Source organism: Oncorhynchus gorbuscha, linkage group LG15 (assembly GCF_021184085.1).
Source record: "Oncorhynchus gorbuscha isolate QuinsamMale2020 ecotype Even-year linkage group LG15, OgorEven_v1.0, whole genome shotgun sequence".
Lineage (NCBI taxonomy): Eukaryota > Metazoa > Chordata > Actinopteri > Salmoniformes > Salmonidae > Oncorhynchus > Oncorhynchus gorbuscha.
The window spans coordinates 52,308,004-52,325,395 of NC_060187.1; the positions used below are offsets into that span (position 1 = coordinate 52,308,004).

Consider the following 17,392-nt stretch of genomic DNA (forward strand, 5'->3'; position numbering starts at 1 on the left):
TTAAGGCCATATTCAGTCAATCCCTATCCCAGTATTTTATCCCCACATGCTTCAAGATGGCCACCATTGTTTCTGTTCCCAAGAAAGCTGAGGTAACTGAACTAAATTACTATAGCCCCATAGCACTCACTTCTGTGATAATGAAGTGCTTTGAGAGACTAGTCAAGGATCATATCACCTCCACCCTACCTGTCATGTCACCCTAGACCCACTTCAATTATTTGCTTACCGCCCCAATAGGTCCACAGACAATGCAATCGCCATAACACTGCACACTGCCCTATCCCATCTAGACAAGAGGAATACCTATGTAAGAATGTTGTTCATTGACTACAGCTCAGCATTCAGCACCATAGTACCCTCCAAACTCATCATTAAGCTTGAGACCCTAGGTCTCGACCCCACCCTGTGTAATTGGGTCCTGGGCTTCCTGACGGGCCGCCCCCAGGTGGTGAAGGTAGGAAACAACATCTCCACTTTGCTGATCCTCAACACCCACAAGGATGCGTTCTCAGCCCCCTCCCGTACTCCCTGTTTACCCACGATTGTGTGGCCATGCACACCTTCAACTCAATCATCAAGTTTGCAGACGACACAACAGTGGTAGGCTTTATTACCAACAACAGCGAGACAGCCTACAGAGAGGAGGTGAGGGCTCTCAGAGTGTGGTGTCAGGAAAATAATCTCTCACTCAATGTCAGAAAAACAAAAGACATGATCGTGGACTTCAGGAAACAGCAGAGGGAGCACCCCACTATCCACATGAACAGGAAAGCAGTGGAGAAAGTGGAAAGTTTTAAGTTCCTTGGTGTACATATCACATCACCAACAAACTGAAATGGTCCACCCTCACAGACAGTGTTGTGAAGAAGGCGCAACAGCACATCTTCAACCTCAGAAGGCTGAAAAAATGTGGCTTGTCATCGAAAACCCTTACTAACTTTTACAGATGCACAATTGAGAGCACCCTGTCGGGATATAGATCTAGAAGAATAAGCATTTCGCTACACTCACACATGGTTAGCAGATGTTATTGTATGTGACCAATTTTTTTTTTTCATATTCCTAATTATTTCCTTAAGTTTCTGTGTTTGGTTAAGTACATCTCAGCAGCGCAAACGTTTTATTTTGATCTGAATAAGCTTTGTTAAGGATCAACATTACGGCTATAAGTGGTCCTTATAAACATTGGCAGAGACGTTTAAAAAGTGAAACAGACTAATAATATTTGGCATTTACTCATGCTAATGAGCTGGAGGTTTGCATGTAAAGAGGCACTTGAAAGAGGGTGCATTCTGACTGGCTCTTTGAAGACCATAGCATGGGCAGCATTTGTCACAACACCCAGTGTGTCCCCTAATGGCACACTCACACAGGCTAACCTGAGTTTACTGTAGTAACGATGGCTGCCAGGGCTGCCAACCCCTCTGGCATGACTGGCACAGTTTGTGTTGGCGGCAGGGCATCAGTGTCCCCTATGTGGGCTATCTGTTTCTGCTCTCCAGATCACCAATTAACTCCATTCTTCTGCCTTCTACACCCAGACTGACGACGTGCCAGTATGGATGGTTTGAGCAGCAATATATCACCTCTGCATTACACATTGTTCTGTCAAATGTAGTAAACCAAGTCTGCTCAGTCTTATTCCCCATCCCTCGGAATGGTTTGAAAGTCTTCATAATTTGTTTGCTGACAGATCTGCTTTTGAAAAGCCAGGCTGGGCATTATCACACAAGCCAACGTATCTATATGCAGGACACGTTCGATTGGAGAACCATCTAACGAGTGAACATGTAGTTAATCTGAAATGTTCTGACGAGAGTTTAAAAACAGCATTTATTTAGTTTTGCCTGTATTAAGCAAAAGTGTTAAATCAGCATTGGATTCCTGCATAGATTCCTGCAAATGATTGCCTTGATGCAGTGAGGAATTGCCCCTGTATTTTTATGGGCTGGTTTCTGTCTGTCTTGATAGTCTTCTAAGAGCCCATTGTATTTGAATTTCCAAAGCATCCTGCAATTACATTTTCATAGCATTTACTCATACTAAAAAAGAGAGCTGAAAGTGTGTGAATGTTTTAGTCAGTTTGTTTGAGGATCGTGTGTGTGTGTGTCTTCAATATGCCTCCCTACGTGTCTGTACTTTTTAGGAAAACACATTGCCATAGGTTTAAGAGTGGGCTTAGGAGGAAGTCAGCTTGAAATGGGTTTTCAAAAAAAAAAAGGCAATTTAGCCGCAGTTTGAGAGGAGGGCTCTTGCTCCTTTCCGGATGGGCAGATTTGCATAATTGTCCCATAAGGCCTGAATTAGCGTCTGTAAATCTTAATTTGATAATGCATCTCCTCGTTGAGGTGGCAAGACGGAATTGGATTACGGTCTTAATTCTCATTAGTGTTGTTTGACAAAGGTCCTTTTCATAACACCAAGATGTCATCAGCTGAAATTTGAAGGAAATTAATTCCTTTTTATAGCGGCATATTGGTCCAGGGCCATCTTCTCAATTCAGTTAATTTCCCTTTCATAAAATCTTCCTTTCTCTCTTTTAACACTTCACCTCAACTCTTGCCTTTCATATTGATTAACATTCACTGGTCATATATCATTGTAAGTGACTATCATTTTAGCTGATTTAATGCCTCCTCAGTATTCCACTCATGGGGCTCTATTTTGAGTGTCTTTCAATCCAATATGCTGGTCTCTAAAGATGTAAGACAATCCAACAGTGAATGTTTGTCTAATTTTCATCTGTTGAAGATAATTTGCTTTGTGATTTTATTGTCAAAATACAATTTTCATTGTGGTTCAGCCAAAATAATATATAATGCTCATCATCCTTTCAGCATTGGCAATGTTCCCACCTCTGATCTCTGTATTCTCTCTTTTTTTCAGGAAAGCAGAATAAACTGCATCCGAATAGCCCGCAAAGGTAATTCAACATGAATATTGTATGGACCTTTTATGGATCTCCCCGAGTCTCTGAAGTCCTGTAGGCTTTATTGTAGCATGTTGATCTTACACTATAAATGCATCTCCAAAGATGAAAAGATGTGTTGAGTTTTGCTGGTATTCCAGACATGTACAGTAGATGGAGTTTAGCATGTGGGAGAAGCAGGGGGACTTCTCTGAAGATCCATGTTGTTTAGTGATGAGGCAGACTCCTATGAGCTTTCCTCTCCATGCCTTCAGAGAAAAGGACAACAAGCAGGGAGAGATTAGAGGTCAGGCTTTCATCATGCTTGTTTGGGGGAACACAACCATATCAAAGGCAGTTCCACTGTTCCCGTCAGACAGCTACACTACTCGGAGGGGGAGGGAAACATCTGAGGGCTTTTGACCCGTCTGCTCAAGAAGGGCCCTTCACATCAAAAACACAAATGTAACTACTTGAGCCCATCAATATGAGCAATGTTTCTCGCCCCTTCCTCCCTCCCACTCTCTATCACCCTGCCACAGGGACTCAAAAGAACATGAAAAGGGCATAGAAGTTGAGTCCTGATGGCACCACAGGCTCTACCCCACTACTGTTGTGCGCTGTCGGATCGTGGTGACTAATAGCCATGTATTTATAGTTATCATAGTGCTGCAACAGTAAGCTAGTCTTGCTAGTAAATTGTCTTGGCAAGGTGTACTTTTCGGTGAAGATGTCTTTTTTGTGACTGAGTAATGAAAGAGACCAGGCTCTCTTGAAGCATGAAGCCAAAAGGCAAGGCAAGTCATTTTAGCTCTGAGTCTCACTCCATCTGCTCCTCACAGACACCCAGTTGGGCTTTGATTAATTACGTCTTGACACATTGATGAACATTAAACAGTACGTGCCTCTTGTCTCTGGCACATACTGTAGGTGGGGAGAGAGACAGAGAGAGAGAGAGAAAAAATGTAAAGGGCCTTGATGAGAACCCTATGGAAATGTATTTGAACATTCAGCCACATTGTACTTTAACCCCCAAATAACTTTCAAATTGGTTAAGATCAACATGAGATACTTTTTTTATCAGTCTTTTAACATCCTTCTTGAAAAACAGGAAATAACATTGTGTCTGACAGGGTTAAGTAAGAAGACCAGCTTTAGAAACTACAACTGATGTAACTAAACTGACAAATAGGATTCCCCAGTGTCACACCCTGATCTGTTTCACCTGTCCTTATGCTTGTCTCCACCCTCCTCCAGGTGTCGCCCATCTTCCCCACTTATTCCCTGTCTGTTCTTTTTGTTTGTCAAGTCAATCTGTGTTTTGTCTCAGCTTTTCCCCAGTTTCTCTTTTCCTCGCTCTCCTGGTTTTGACCATTGCCTGTCCTGACTGAGTCCACCTGTCTGACCACTCTGCCTGCCCCTGACCCTGCCTGCTGTCCTGTGCCTTTGCCACTACTCTGCATTATCAACCCCTGCCTGCATTGACCTGTCATTTGCCTGCCCCTGTTGCTGTAATGAACATTGTTACCTCAACACAGTCTGTATTTCGTTCTTACCTGAAACGTGATACCCAGATTATAAAAAATGTCAAGGTACAACACGTGGTTAGTCATTTTGTATCTATGTGATCCCTCTAATGTTAAACATGATTGCATTTTTCACCACATTTTCTGGTTGTGAAGCGTTACTTTTAATCAGCCTTTGATCAGCAAAGTGGAGACAATTAGTTATCAAAGCTGGAGATTACTTATCAACTTCCAAATGACAGTTTAATTAACAATCTCTTGGCAGCTCCCATCACAACAATAGACGTGTTATGCAGGTGAATGAGGACCCAAAAGTGACTCAACAGAAACAGAGTTTATTCCAGTCTTAACAGAAAACGACAAATCCTGAATTCTTTCACAGGTAATGTCCAAACAGGAATAACAGAAATCCGCTAGTCTGTAGAGGGGAACAACAGGAGAAGCGGCCACAGACTGCAGGTCGCTTCGGATAGGCGCAGGCCGTAGCTGATAGAGACACCTGCTCACTCGCAGCATCTGACGAAGGCAAAAACACGACGGAACAAGAACACAGCACAGCAAACATCAAACAAGGATCCGACAAGGACAGAAGCGGAAACAGAGGGAGAAATAGGGACTCTAATCAGAGGGCAAAATAGGGGACAGGTGTGAAAGAGTAAACGAGGTAGTTAGGAGAATGAGGAACAGCTGGGAGCAGGAACGGACGATAGAGAGAGAGAGAGAGAGATAGAGAGAGGGAAAGAACCTAATAAGACCAGCAGGGGGAAACGAATAGAAGAGAAAGCACAGGGACAAGACATGACAATCTATGACAAAACATGACAAGACGTATATTTCTTCTCTAAGTGCCAATGTCCACTCTCAGCTAGCTGGCAGGTGTATGGATTCATGTGGAAAAAAATATATTGTTTGGCTTAATGGAAATTCGCAGAGTAAATGTGGCAAAATGATCGTCTCTGTCCAGGGTGTCAGTAAAATAAATCAATTCTTTTCACCCGCAGCCATGTTATTAGGTTGAAAAATATAGGCCTACTCCTGTATTTCACATGATGAATTGAAGTTATATATGCCTTCTCCGTCTCTCTGTGTTTGGTAGGAACAAAGTCTTTAATTAATCTTCCGCCAACTACAGTGCCTTCAGAAAGTACTCATACCCCTAGACTTTTTCTACATTCTGTTGTGTTACAGCCTGAATTTAAAATGGATTAATTAGGCTTGTTTTGTCACTGGCCTCAACACCATACCCCATAATATCAAAGTGGAATTATGTTTTTTGACATTTTTACAAATGAATTAAAAATGAAAAGTGAACATGTATGCAACCCCTTTCTTATGGCAAACGTATTTAAGTTCAGGAGTAGAAATGTGCTTAACAAGTCACATAATAAGTTGCATGGACTCACTCTGTGTACAATAATAGTGTTTAACATGATTATTGAATGACTACCTCCTCTCTGTACCCCACACATACAATTATCTGTAAGGCCCCTCAGTCGAGCAGTGAATTTCAAACACAGATTCAACCACAAAGACCAGGGAGGCTTTCCAAAGCCTCGTAAAGAATGATTGGAATGGTTAATTTTTTAAAAAGCAGACAGTTAATATCCCTTTGAGCATGGTGAAGTTAATGATTACACTTTGGATGGGGTGTCAACACACCCAGAATCTGGCGTCCTTCATAACTCAGTTGGCCTCATGGGATTTCACCATGAGGCCAATGGTGACTTTAAAACAGTTTCAAGAGAAAACTGAGGATGGATCAAAAACATTGTAGTTGCTCCACAAAACTATCCTAAATGACAGAGTGAAAAGAAGGAAGCCTTTAAAAAAAGTAATATTCCAAAACATGCATCCTGTTTGCAACAATTCATTAAAGTAATACTGCAAAAAAACTGTGTCAAAGCAATTCACTTTTTGTCCTTGAATTCAAAGTGTAATATTTGGGTAAGAATACATTACTGAGTTCTACTCTCCATATTTTCAAGCATAGTGGTGTCATCATGTTATGGGTATGATTGTAATCGTTAAGGACTGGGGAGCATTTCAGGATAAAGCGAGGAACGTAATGGAGCTAAGCACATGCAAAATCCTAGAGGAAAATATTGGGCAAATGTTGCACAATACTTGTGTACAGAACTCCAAGGATTAACATGTAGTGAAGCGGGGTCAAGAGTTTCAAGTTCATTGGTGTCCACATCACCAACAAACTATCATGGTCCAACCACGCCAAGACAGTTGTGAAGAGGGCGCAACAAAACCTTTTCCCCCTCAGGAGACTGAAAAGACTTGGCATGGGTCCCCAGATCCTCAAAAAGTTCTACAGCTGCACCAACAGGCACATTCTGACCAGTTGCATCACCGCCTGGTATGTCAACTGCTCGACATCTGACCGTAAGGCGCTACAAAGGGTAGTGCGCACGACCCAGTACATCACCGGGGCCAAGCTTCCTGCAACAAAACCTATATAATAGGCGGTGTCAGAGGAAAGCCCATAAAATTGTCAGAGACTTCAGTCACCTAAGTCATAGACTGTTTTCTCTGCTACTGCATGGCTACTGCATGGCAAGCAGTACCGGAGCACCTAGTCTAGGACCAAAAGGCTCCTTAACAGCTTAACAGCTTAACCCCCAAGCCATAAGACTGCTGAACAATTCATCATTGACCCCCCCTTCCATTTGTTTTGTACACTCCTGCTACTCCCTGTTTATTATCTATGCATAGTCACTTCACCCCTACCTACATGTACAAATTACCTTAACTAACCTGTACCCCTGCACACTGACTCGGTACCAGTACCCCCTGTATAAATCCCCGTTATTGTTGTTATTTTGTAACTTTTTAAAATTTTTACTATAGTTTATTTGTTAAGTATTTTCTTAATACGTCTTGAAATGCACGGTTGGTTAAGGGCTTGTAAGTAAGCATTTCACGGTAAAGTCTACACTTGTATTCTGAGCATGTGACAAATGAAGTGCTTCTACAGAATATTGACTTAGAGGTGTGAATACTTATGTAAATTATTTATTACTTATTCAATTTGAGCATATTTCTAAAAACACGTTTCCACTTTATCATTATGGGGTATTGTGTGTAAATGGCTAAGAAAAACAAATATATTTAATCAATTTTGTATTCAGGCTGTAACATACCAAAATGTGGCTTAAGTCAAAGTGTATAAATACTTTCTGAAGGGAGGCTGGCTGAATTAGTTATACCTGTCACCCTTGCATGTCAAGCATACTTGTGATACACAAAAAGATGACCTGTGATACTCATATAAGGAACCCCAAGGCTGTATCCACTCTGTCAGAGGATTTATAAGGCTCGGAGTCCATTAGTCGATGTGATCTATACACCAATGACATCTATGGTAATTATCTGAATAAATGTGATAGACTGTAAAAAAAAACATTAGTGTCAGAGTACATACAAGGCTGCTAAAACTTTGGGGCTATCCCTTAGTATTGATCAAATGCAACGAGTCATATACAGTATTTGGTGATTTTTCATAAGAAAAACTCTGGGCACCAACCACAAACTTTTCCAAATTGTACTGTAAGAATTCTCTCCCATAGGGATGAGGTCGATGAAATGCCCCTGGGCCTGGTTGCACAAGAAGAGGGCTAAAACATGTCTTATTTTCCCTTTCCTCTTGCCTCTGCCCCAGATCTCATTCTGCTCTTGTGAGCCTCTTCAGTCCAACCGCTAGCTATCTAGACCTCATTCCTTAGGCCAGCTCTGACTTTCTCCTCCACTAGAGAATGGCTGTGCTGTTCCTAAAGGCACAGTAGGGCTGGTTGCAGGGCTGCTTGGGCCGTAAGGAGAGGCTGACACTACACAGAGAAAGTAGATCAGTGGGTTACTGCTACAAGACAAAAAAAAGCTTCTTGCTTCGCCCATTTCCATAAGTGTAGAGCTTTGTGCCAGTGAGATGAGTAACTTGCTATTATAATAATGACCTTTACTGTATCTTAGACACTGGGGCACCTTGAAATTATACTGGGGAAAGGGGAATACCTAGTCAGTTGCATAACTGAAATGTATTTCGTATTTAACCCAACCCCTCTGAATCAGAGAAGTGCGGGGGGCTGCCTTAATCAACATCATTGGTGCCCAAAGAGCAGTTGGTAACTGCCTTGCTCAAGGGTAGAACGGCAGATTTTTTCACCATGCCAGTTAGGGGATGTGAACTAGCAACCTTTCAGTTATGGGACCAACGCTCTTAACGACTAGGCTACCTGCCACCCTTACTCTACTGTACTCATGTGTATTTAAATAAACCACACTATCGTCTTGGATTTAGATGAGTATTGTCTTGGATTTCTTCCACAAAAAAATGCTTTTGTTTTGATGTGGCATTAAACATTCTGTGGTTGTACAGAATGTCTTTGTCTTCAAGCAAAGTCGCATTCATTAGGGCACACAATTGAAAAACGAAAAGGTCTAGGTAGGCCCTCTCTATTTCAGTCTGCGGTTCTTCTGTTTGGTGCCCGTTGAACACGACCCAGGTACCAAGTGTGGCAAGCTTGTGAAGACCTTCCACAAAGCATTCCCCCAGTCCTAAACAACTTTTATCTCTGGCCTCATACAGTATATCTCAAACCTCCTTTCCTGTGTATCACTCGAAGACACAAAGGGCTCTTATTGTCAAAGAAGATGCAAACCTTTCCCCATGGCTATTAAAAGAGTAGAGAAATATCCAGTATGATTCATCTGTTGAAAAGCACGCACATGACTGTGGTCTGTTTGTGTCTCCCATCCAATTATTTTGTCTAATGAACACAATGTGTCTATATTAGCAGGAGCTATTGATGTGGGCACCACCCTTTGTAAGTGTTTTTATCGTACATTCTGGTAGCCGACAGAGTTTCAATATGTAACATTTGTCCCTTGAAACATACTGCCATATAAATAAATTAAACCGTGCGAATGAATGCACAGATGTGGCGGTAAAGAGCCAGTCTGTTTTGAAACATTCTATCTTTTCTCAGCGGTCAGGGTGGTTAGTGTCAGTCCAGCCATTGTGATATGACAGTGATGACTGTTGTGTATGTTAAGCATTGATTATTGATCTGCATTTTAAGCCTGTACATTTCTTCCTATATCCCTTTTTCTGTCCCCCTCTTTGTAAATGTTTATTTAACTAGGCAAGTCAGTTAAGAACAAATTATTATTTACAATGGCGGCCTTGGAAGAGCCTTGTTCAGGGGCAGAATGACAGATTGTTACCTTGTCAGCTCGGAGATTTAATCTAGCAACCTTTTGGTTGCTGGCCCAACACTCTAACCACTAGGCTAGCTGCCACCCCTCTTTCAAACCTCTCTGTCTGTATCTCTCCTTCCTTCTGTTTCTCTCGCTCTCTCTCGCTCTCTCTCTCTCTCTCTCCACCCCCCCTCTCTGTCCCACCTCCTTTCTCTCCCTTCATCCCTCCCCATCTCTGCTTCCTCCCCTCACTTCATCTCTCTCTCTCAGCGGCCTGTAAGGACCACCGGCGGGCTCTGGAGGTATCCCAACACTCAGAGGAGATGGGGCTGATCCTGGGGGTGTGTGCTGGGGGCCTGGTGGTGCTCATCCTGCTCCTGGGGGCCATCATCATCATCATCAGGAAGGGGTGAGTCACTGGCCCACATTTTTATACCACTTCTAGGTCCTCACTCAGTTAGCCAAATGGTTAACTTTCCTCAGATTACCACACAGGGTGGTAAATAAGTTGTTTCCTAACTGACAATTCTCTGGACCACACAAACCATGCTTGTGTATCTGTAGAATGTTGATGCAATTTTTTTATTCTACTCTCGAATCTTCCCTAGAACTCGTATTTGCCTTGCCAAAGTGCCAGGTTGTTTTGAAGAGAGTACATGTGACAGGGAGAGAGAGAGAGAGAGGGGTACACCCTTATGGTATATCAGAGGGACCACACCGCTCTCATCTGCAGGGCTCGTTTGAGTGTGAAATATTGAATTAAATGCAAATACAATTAAATTACTCACTTACTGTAATTACGCACGCCGGGCAGAAGCATGACCCATAAATGAGAGGATAACTGGGAGGGAAAAGGTGTGCTTTAGGAGATGATTAACCTAGCCGCTAGCTCCCAAAGGTCTCACCTACCCGCAGATGGTGACAACGAGAGGGTCGCCCCACACACCTTTATGGCAGCATATGACCCAGACGTTACACCCTACTCATATACTCCTTTTCACAGGATTGACTTGACACTGCCCTGAGGGGAGTGTCTGGGTTTTGCCTGCGTTTTAATGGCCCACTCTATGATATTTAAATACATTTTGTTGTAATTATTGGGACAGTGAAGTTTTTTTCTTCTTTTGGCTGTATACTTGACAAGTTAGAATTTGAAGTCAAACAATTTGAGGGTATTTTCATCCATATCGGGTGAACCGTTTAGGAATTACAGGAATTACATCCCCCATTTTAGGGGAGCAAAAGAATTCAGACAATTCACTTGTATTAAAGTACATGTGTCTTAAAGTAGTAAAAAATAAGTATTTGCATTTTCAAATTCATCGTATGCAATGACTACATGAAGCTACAAATTTGTTGGATGCATTTGCTGTTTGTTTTGGTTGTGTTTCAGATGATTTTGTGCCCAATTAGAAATTAATGGTAAACAATTTGTCACTTTTATTGTAAATAAGAATAGAATATGTATTTAAAAACTTCTACATGAATGTGGATGCTACCATGATTACGGATAATCCTAAATGAATGTGAATCATGATGAGTGAGAAAGTCACATATGCACAAATATCATACTCCCAAGACATGCTAACATCTCACCATTACAATAAAAGGGGAGGTTTGCATTTTTGGGGGGGTATAATATTTGTGCTTCTGTAACTTTCTGCACTGTAATCTCACAGTTATTGTTTGCTTTCAAGTCCAAACCTTTTAAGTATAGAGCCAAAAGACAAAAAATGATTCACTGTACCAATCATTTCGGAGAGCACTGTATATACCCCTAATTCTTGAGAAATATATAAATGCCTCATGAGCTTAGTTCCAACCCCATCATAACTCAGTCTGGTCTATGCTTATTCAGAAATAGGTGGACATTTCTCAATTAGGTAAAGAGGGTTGTTGAGAATTTCCAGTCCAGCTGAACAGGCATTATACATTTAATTTATTTTCATTTAACCTTTTTTAACCAGGTTAGTCTCATTGAGATTAAAAAAACGATTGTTCAATTGAGACCTGGCCAATATAGCAGCACATTCATTTTCATTTACAAATAAAACACAAAGCACTACAGTTAAAAAAAACACACATTTACACATTGAGCAGTCATGTTATAGGCTGAACTCAGTTCATATCGTTTCCAGTCTGTTAAAGCATCAGTTAACCCCCAACAACTGCAGACCCTGCACCTCTCTGATTCAGAGGAGTTGGGTTAAATGTGGAATACATATATTGGTTAAATGCATTTTGTTGTGCAACTGGCTAGGTAACCCCCTTTCCCTATATGTAGCCTATTAAAATACACTATATATGCAAAAGTATGTGGACACCCCTTCAAATTTGTGGATTTGTCTATTTCAGCCATACCCGATGCTGACAGGTGTATAATATTGAGCACATAGCCATACTATCTCCATAGACAAACATTAGCTGTAGAATGGCCTTACTGAAGAGCTCAGTGACTGTCAACGTGGCACCGGCATAGGATGCCAACTTTCCCGCAATCAAATGTCAAATTTCTGCCCTGCTAGAGCTGCACTGGTCAACTGTATGTTCTGTTATTATGAAGTAGAAACGTGTAGGAGCAGCAATGGCTCAGCCATTGTGGGCCACACAAGCTCACAGAACAGGACCGCTGAGTGCTGAAGCTCATAGACATTGTCTGTCCTCAGTTGCAACACTCACTACAGAGTTCCAAACAGCCTCTGGGAGCAACATCAGCACAATAACATAGTTGGGAGCTTCATGTAATGGGTTTCCATGGCCGAGCAGTAAGCCTAAGAGCAGCATGCTCAATTGCCAAGCATCGGCTGGTGTGGTGTGGAGCTTGCCGCCATTGGACTCTTGAGCAGTGGAAAAGCGTCCTCTGGAGTGATGATTCACGCTTCACCATCTGGCAGTCCAATGGATGATTCTGGGTTTGCCGGATGCCAGGAGAATGCTACTTGCCTGAATGCATAGTGCCAACTGTACATTTTGATGGAGGAGGAATAATGGTATGGGGCTGTTTTTCATGTTTTGGGCTAGGCCCCTTAGTTCCAGTGACATATTCAATTAGAGGCTGGTCTAGCTGCTTTGGCTGTGGTTTGGTCCTGCCACCCTCCTACCTTTCCATTGTTTTGCCAATCGAGCATTCACATGCTTGTGCTCTCTGGCTACCAATGAAGAGTTTCAGTGGCCAAATAAAACTGTTGCTCTCTCTATCCCCCTCTCTCCCCCTCCCTCTCCCTCTCTCACTCTGTGTGTTTGTAGGAAGCCAGTGAACATAAATAACACACCCATAACGTACCGTCAGGAGAAGAGTCACATGGGTTCGATGGAGCGCAGTTTCACTGACCAGAGTACCCTGCAGGAGGATGAGCGTGTGGCCCTCTCTGCAGCACGCATGGCACACACCTGCAGCATGCGCGGTAAGACACACACACACAGGCATAAGCACACACACCTGCAGTATGTACTTTCAAATAAAAAGAAGACACCAGCAATCAAGCTATGATTCATTCCTGTTGTACAAAACATTTAAGGTGAATTTCCCCCTTAAATTAAGTGAAAAAGTTAAGGGTGCCCATGATGTCCCTTAATTGCTTCAATCAGTATCGATGTAAACAACATTTGTGGAGGTGAGTGTTGCTTTCATCCACGCTGTTTACAAAAGGAAAACATCAACCAGCTACTGTGGTTACTTAGCTAAATAATGGAGGGTGCACAATCCATGGCTACAAAGCTAACTGGCTAGTCTATCTTTAGCTGGGGGATGCTACAACTTCGAGCACTTTGACCCTGCAAGCTTTCAGAAATGAAAATGTGTTGAAACACCATTTTACCACTATTATAATTGCTTTTGATTTGTCTAGAAATAATATCTGATAATGGCTGTGATCGTACTATTCAGGAATGTATATATTTTTGTCATTTTTCTCAGACAGAAAATAGACAAATGTCATTTCGATCACATCATTAAACATCAGTTTTAGTTGAAAATTAAATATCATTCAGTTAATTTGTATCTCATTAATTTATACATTTATTAATTAATTTGTATTTAATCTTATTTTAATTTATTTTTAATGTTTTTCTAATATACATTATTCAACACAATGCCTGAATGTATAAACGGAAAAAAAATGTATCATGAAAAATGAGATGAGACCTTTTTGTGAGATTATGATAACAACCATATGATAACCCCATCTAAAACATATCACTCAATCAATCAAATTATACATAATATTCTCATTTACCTAAAAAATATGGGTGTGGTGGAAATGACATCTATGTAAAAAATAAATAAAACACTTGATGAAAACAATATTTTATTACAAACAGTTTGAACAACAACCATTGTTAAACATTTAATTAATTTAAGATAAAGTAAGATTCCAAAAGTAGCCGATGGGAAGAGCTCAAGGAAGGAGGCCAGTGTTTTTGAGAGATGGGCCCAGATTGCAGGGGGTCATCTGCATAGAAGAGCTCTAATGAGCAAAGTGAAACTGTATAATTTGTGGTATGTCCATCACGGGCGTGGAGGGTCACCTGCTTGTGAGAATCACCGAAGTGAATTGCCTGGATTTCACTGGTGTATTTACACAGGTAGTTCTCTGCAAAGTCAATATGCACGATGATCTCTCCGCATATTCTCTTTTAATTATATCAGTTTGGAGTATTGATGTTGAATGTTGTACACGTGTTTCCCCAACTTCTCTTTCAATCCTTTGGAAAAGTCCTCCAGTAGACTCTGCAGTGTGCTACACACCTTTTTCAGTTCTCCATGTTTCCCTCTTTTGTTTTTCCTTCTCTCTCTTCAGCTTTGTTTTTCCACTCAAACCACCATGTCTGCTCACCAGCATCAAAGTCAGATGTTTTAAGCTCTTTTGCTTGGCAAAGGGAGCACTTTGTGTACATGCACTCTTTCTTCAGGTTCTCACAGCAAAAATACTCAATAAGGTTCTCAATGTTGCTGTAGCTGATCCCTTTGTGATGCTGTAGTTTTGCCGCCATGAACTGGAGGTTGGCTCGGGTTTTGCAGAGGCATGTGTCCCTATCCTGGACTGTGGGCTTGACAACCCAAAAAGGACGTATTCTGCAGAATTCATAGTAGGACATTTTAATCTCTAAATTATCCCTCTTAAAATTCTGATAAAGGTTCTGAATTGTGCCATTCAAGAAGCACTTCTGCTTTTTCTTCTTGTTCCTTGTTACTGTGTCATTTTTCTCTGTTGTTGCTTTACTGTTGTCATCACGTTCATAGAATCTAGTGATTGTCTCTTGGCTTTCTGTGGCTTTGTAATTATGGTACACTTTTTTTCCCTTGAGTTTTGAAGACGTGTTGGCCTGTTTTCATTTGCTCTTTGACCAGGCCATACTTTCTCAGGATGTTGCCTCTGAGCATTTCTTAAGCTTGTCCTTGGCACTGAACATTTTTTTTATAGTTTTGCTTTAACTCTCATGATCAATGATGGCATTTTGAAACAATAAAATCCTTCGGTGTTCCTTTCATTTGCTGTTTTGTCTTTGTCTTTGGGGAATCTTGTCTCTCCATTTTCTTCATCAGTTGATCATACATTATTTTGTATTTCTCAGCTTTCCGTAAAGTTCTATTGAGTTGGACATTTGTCATTTGTATGTTTTTGAGCGACCTCTTCCAAACCTTTTCCTTCCAGCAAGTATTCGACTTCTCATTCCTGTTGCAGATGATGAGGAAGGGGTATCAGGGCATGCATCAGGGGCAGGTAAGTTAGGGGCAGGTATGTTAGCCTCATGTTCTGGCTGCAAGACCTCTGGTGACTGAGGTGGTGTTGCCTGATAGGTAGGTCTCCAGTGCACCTGTTCTCTTTAAAGTCTGTCTTCTATTCCGTTGGTTGCATTTCCATTGCCTTCTCTTGCTTCTTTGTTTTCGCTTTGTAAGATCAGAGATAGATTTCACTTCTCTCTTCTCTTTTTTCTTCCAGTATCTCTCCCTGTCTATATGTATTTGTATTTGGTTTCTATGTCTGTGACCTCTGTGCTGTTTTACAGTGGGGCAAAAAAATATTTAGTCAGCCACCAATTTTGCAAGTTTTCCCACTTAAAAAGATGAGAGAGGCCTGTAATTTTCATCATAGGTGCACTTCAACTATGACAGACAAAATTAGAGAAAAAAAATCCAGAAAATCACATTGTAGGATTTTTAATGAATTGATTTGCATATTATCTTTTTAAGCGGGAGAACTTGCACAACTAAATACTTTTTTGCCCCACTGTATGTGGCATCTTTTAAAAGCAAAGAAAAATACTACTTAAGTTTTCAACTTGTGCACATCTTGGAGCATTTTCCAGATTAAATTCATTATGATTAAATAAGCCTAAAATGAATGTTAAAAAGTACAAAGTAAAAATATTATATATTTTTGTCATTTCTGCTACGTTCGGTCATTTTCACCACAGTTAAGTTTGTGTCGGAAATGACTGTTATGGAAATGACACTTCTACAGTTTTTGGAGAAAAATTACAGCTTAGCATGTTTTGGCTAGTATTGCAGCTGGCATATTATTTACACTAAATACATAAAATGATTCAATTTCTGGACATCATATCCTGAATAACTGTCCGCTGCAGCCATGTGCTTCAGTGTCTGTAATACGTTTCCATGGTAACTAAGTTAACATTCTCTTGACAAAACTTTATTTAATGACGAATTTTCCCTCAGTGGTGGAAATGACACCACTACCAAAGGATAGGTATAATTTGTGGGACAGGTGAGAGACTGGTTAGCAGAGCTCAACAACAAAAAATATCCCCATAAATATTGATATAGATTTTATTTTATTTACTTTTTCTCTAGGAGATAACATTATATGATGTGCAATTAATGTTTTCTCATAGAAAAATATACTAGAAGCTTAAAAAAGGGACAAGGACAAAACAGTGAAATTGAGGTATAAAATGCATCTGAAAAGTAGCTAAAATACTTGATAGAGAGGTGTTAAAGACATCTGGGGTGATTGTAGTGTGAACTTAACATATAAAGAATAAAAACAGATATGTTTTTTAATAAAATCCACCAAATTTACCCTGAGGACATAGAAGTGATCGTAGTTGCAGAATCACCCAGCTACTCCGTAAGCTAGCTTGAGAAAAACGTAACTTCAAGAAATGTGGGTTATTACTTTCTGAGGTAATTTGGTTATCCTGTCTTGATTGTAGAGGTTCTATTTTGCTATCTTACAAAGTTTAATGATATCTCTTTGAGTTTAGTCAGTGAATCAGGCCGTCCCAATGGTAACCTGAAATTCTTTCAGCCGTACATGCCTTCAAACTAAGGAAATATTTGAGGTGCTCTATGCAACTCCCTTAGGTGAGGGAAAATTATCCCTTAAGGTAAACTCTTAAAGGAAACACTTTAGATGTTCTATATAACCAGGCCCTGATACACTTAATAGTTAATCAAAGAGATAAAATGGTGTTGGGTCTGTAACTTATCACCCTCCTCATGGAGAGAAAAAAAATTAGCTAATTATAACACACAAAGTAAGAAAAACAAATAAATGCATAATTCTAGCAATTATTAATAAGATACTAATGAGATAACAATATAAGCAATATAACAGTGTAGATGTACAAATTATGGCAATGGCATATATGATGATAAGCGGTTAAGAGGCAAGCCGTAATTTTGATTAAGACATGAGCGAGCTGAGACGGATGTAGCCTATATGCCGCCTATTTGTTCAGCATTTTTTTTATTTACAGAGCGACATAAACATGGGCCTTTCTTACAGTA

General features: G+C 40.7%; 1 protein-coding gene across 3 annotated transcripts in view; it reads left to right on the forward strand.

The window, feature by feature from the left end:
- Window positions 1–17,392, forward strand: part of LOC123997477 (receptor-type tyrosine-protein phosphatase U-like) — a 313,670-nt gene that overhangs the window by 228,576 nt on the left and 67,702 nt on the right. For all 3 annotated transcript variants that reach the window (XM_046301752.1, XM_046301754.1, XM_046301753.1), the window contains exons 13-15: window positions 2,890–2,926; window positions 9,910–10,048; window positions 12,886–13,043. In XM_046301752.1, coding sequence (XP_046157708.1) covers window positions 2,890–2,926; window positions 9,910–10,048; window positions 12,886–13,043 — 334 coding nt within the window. The remainder of the gene's footprint in view (window positions 1–2,889; window positions 2,927–9,909; window positions 10,049–12,885; window positions 13,044–17,392) is intronic.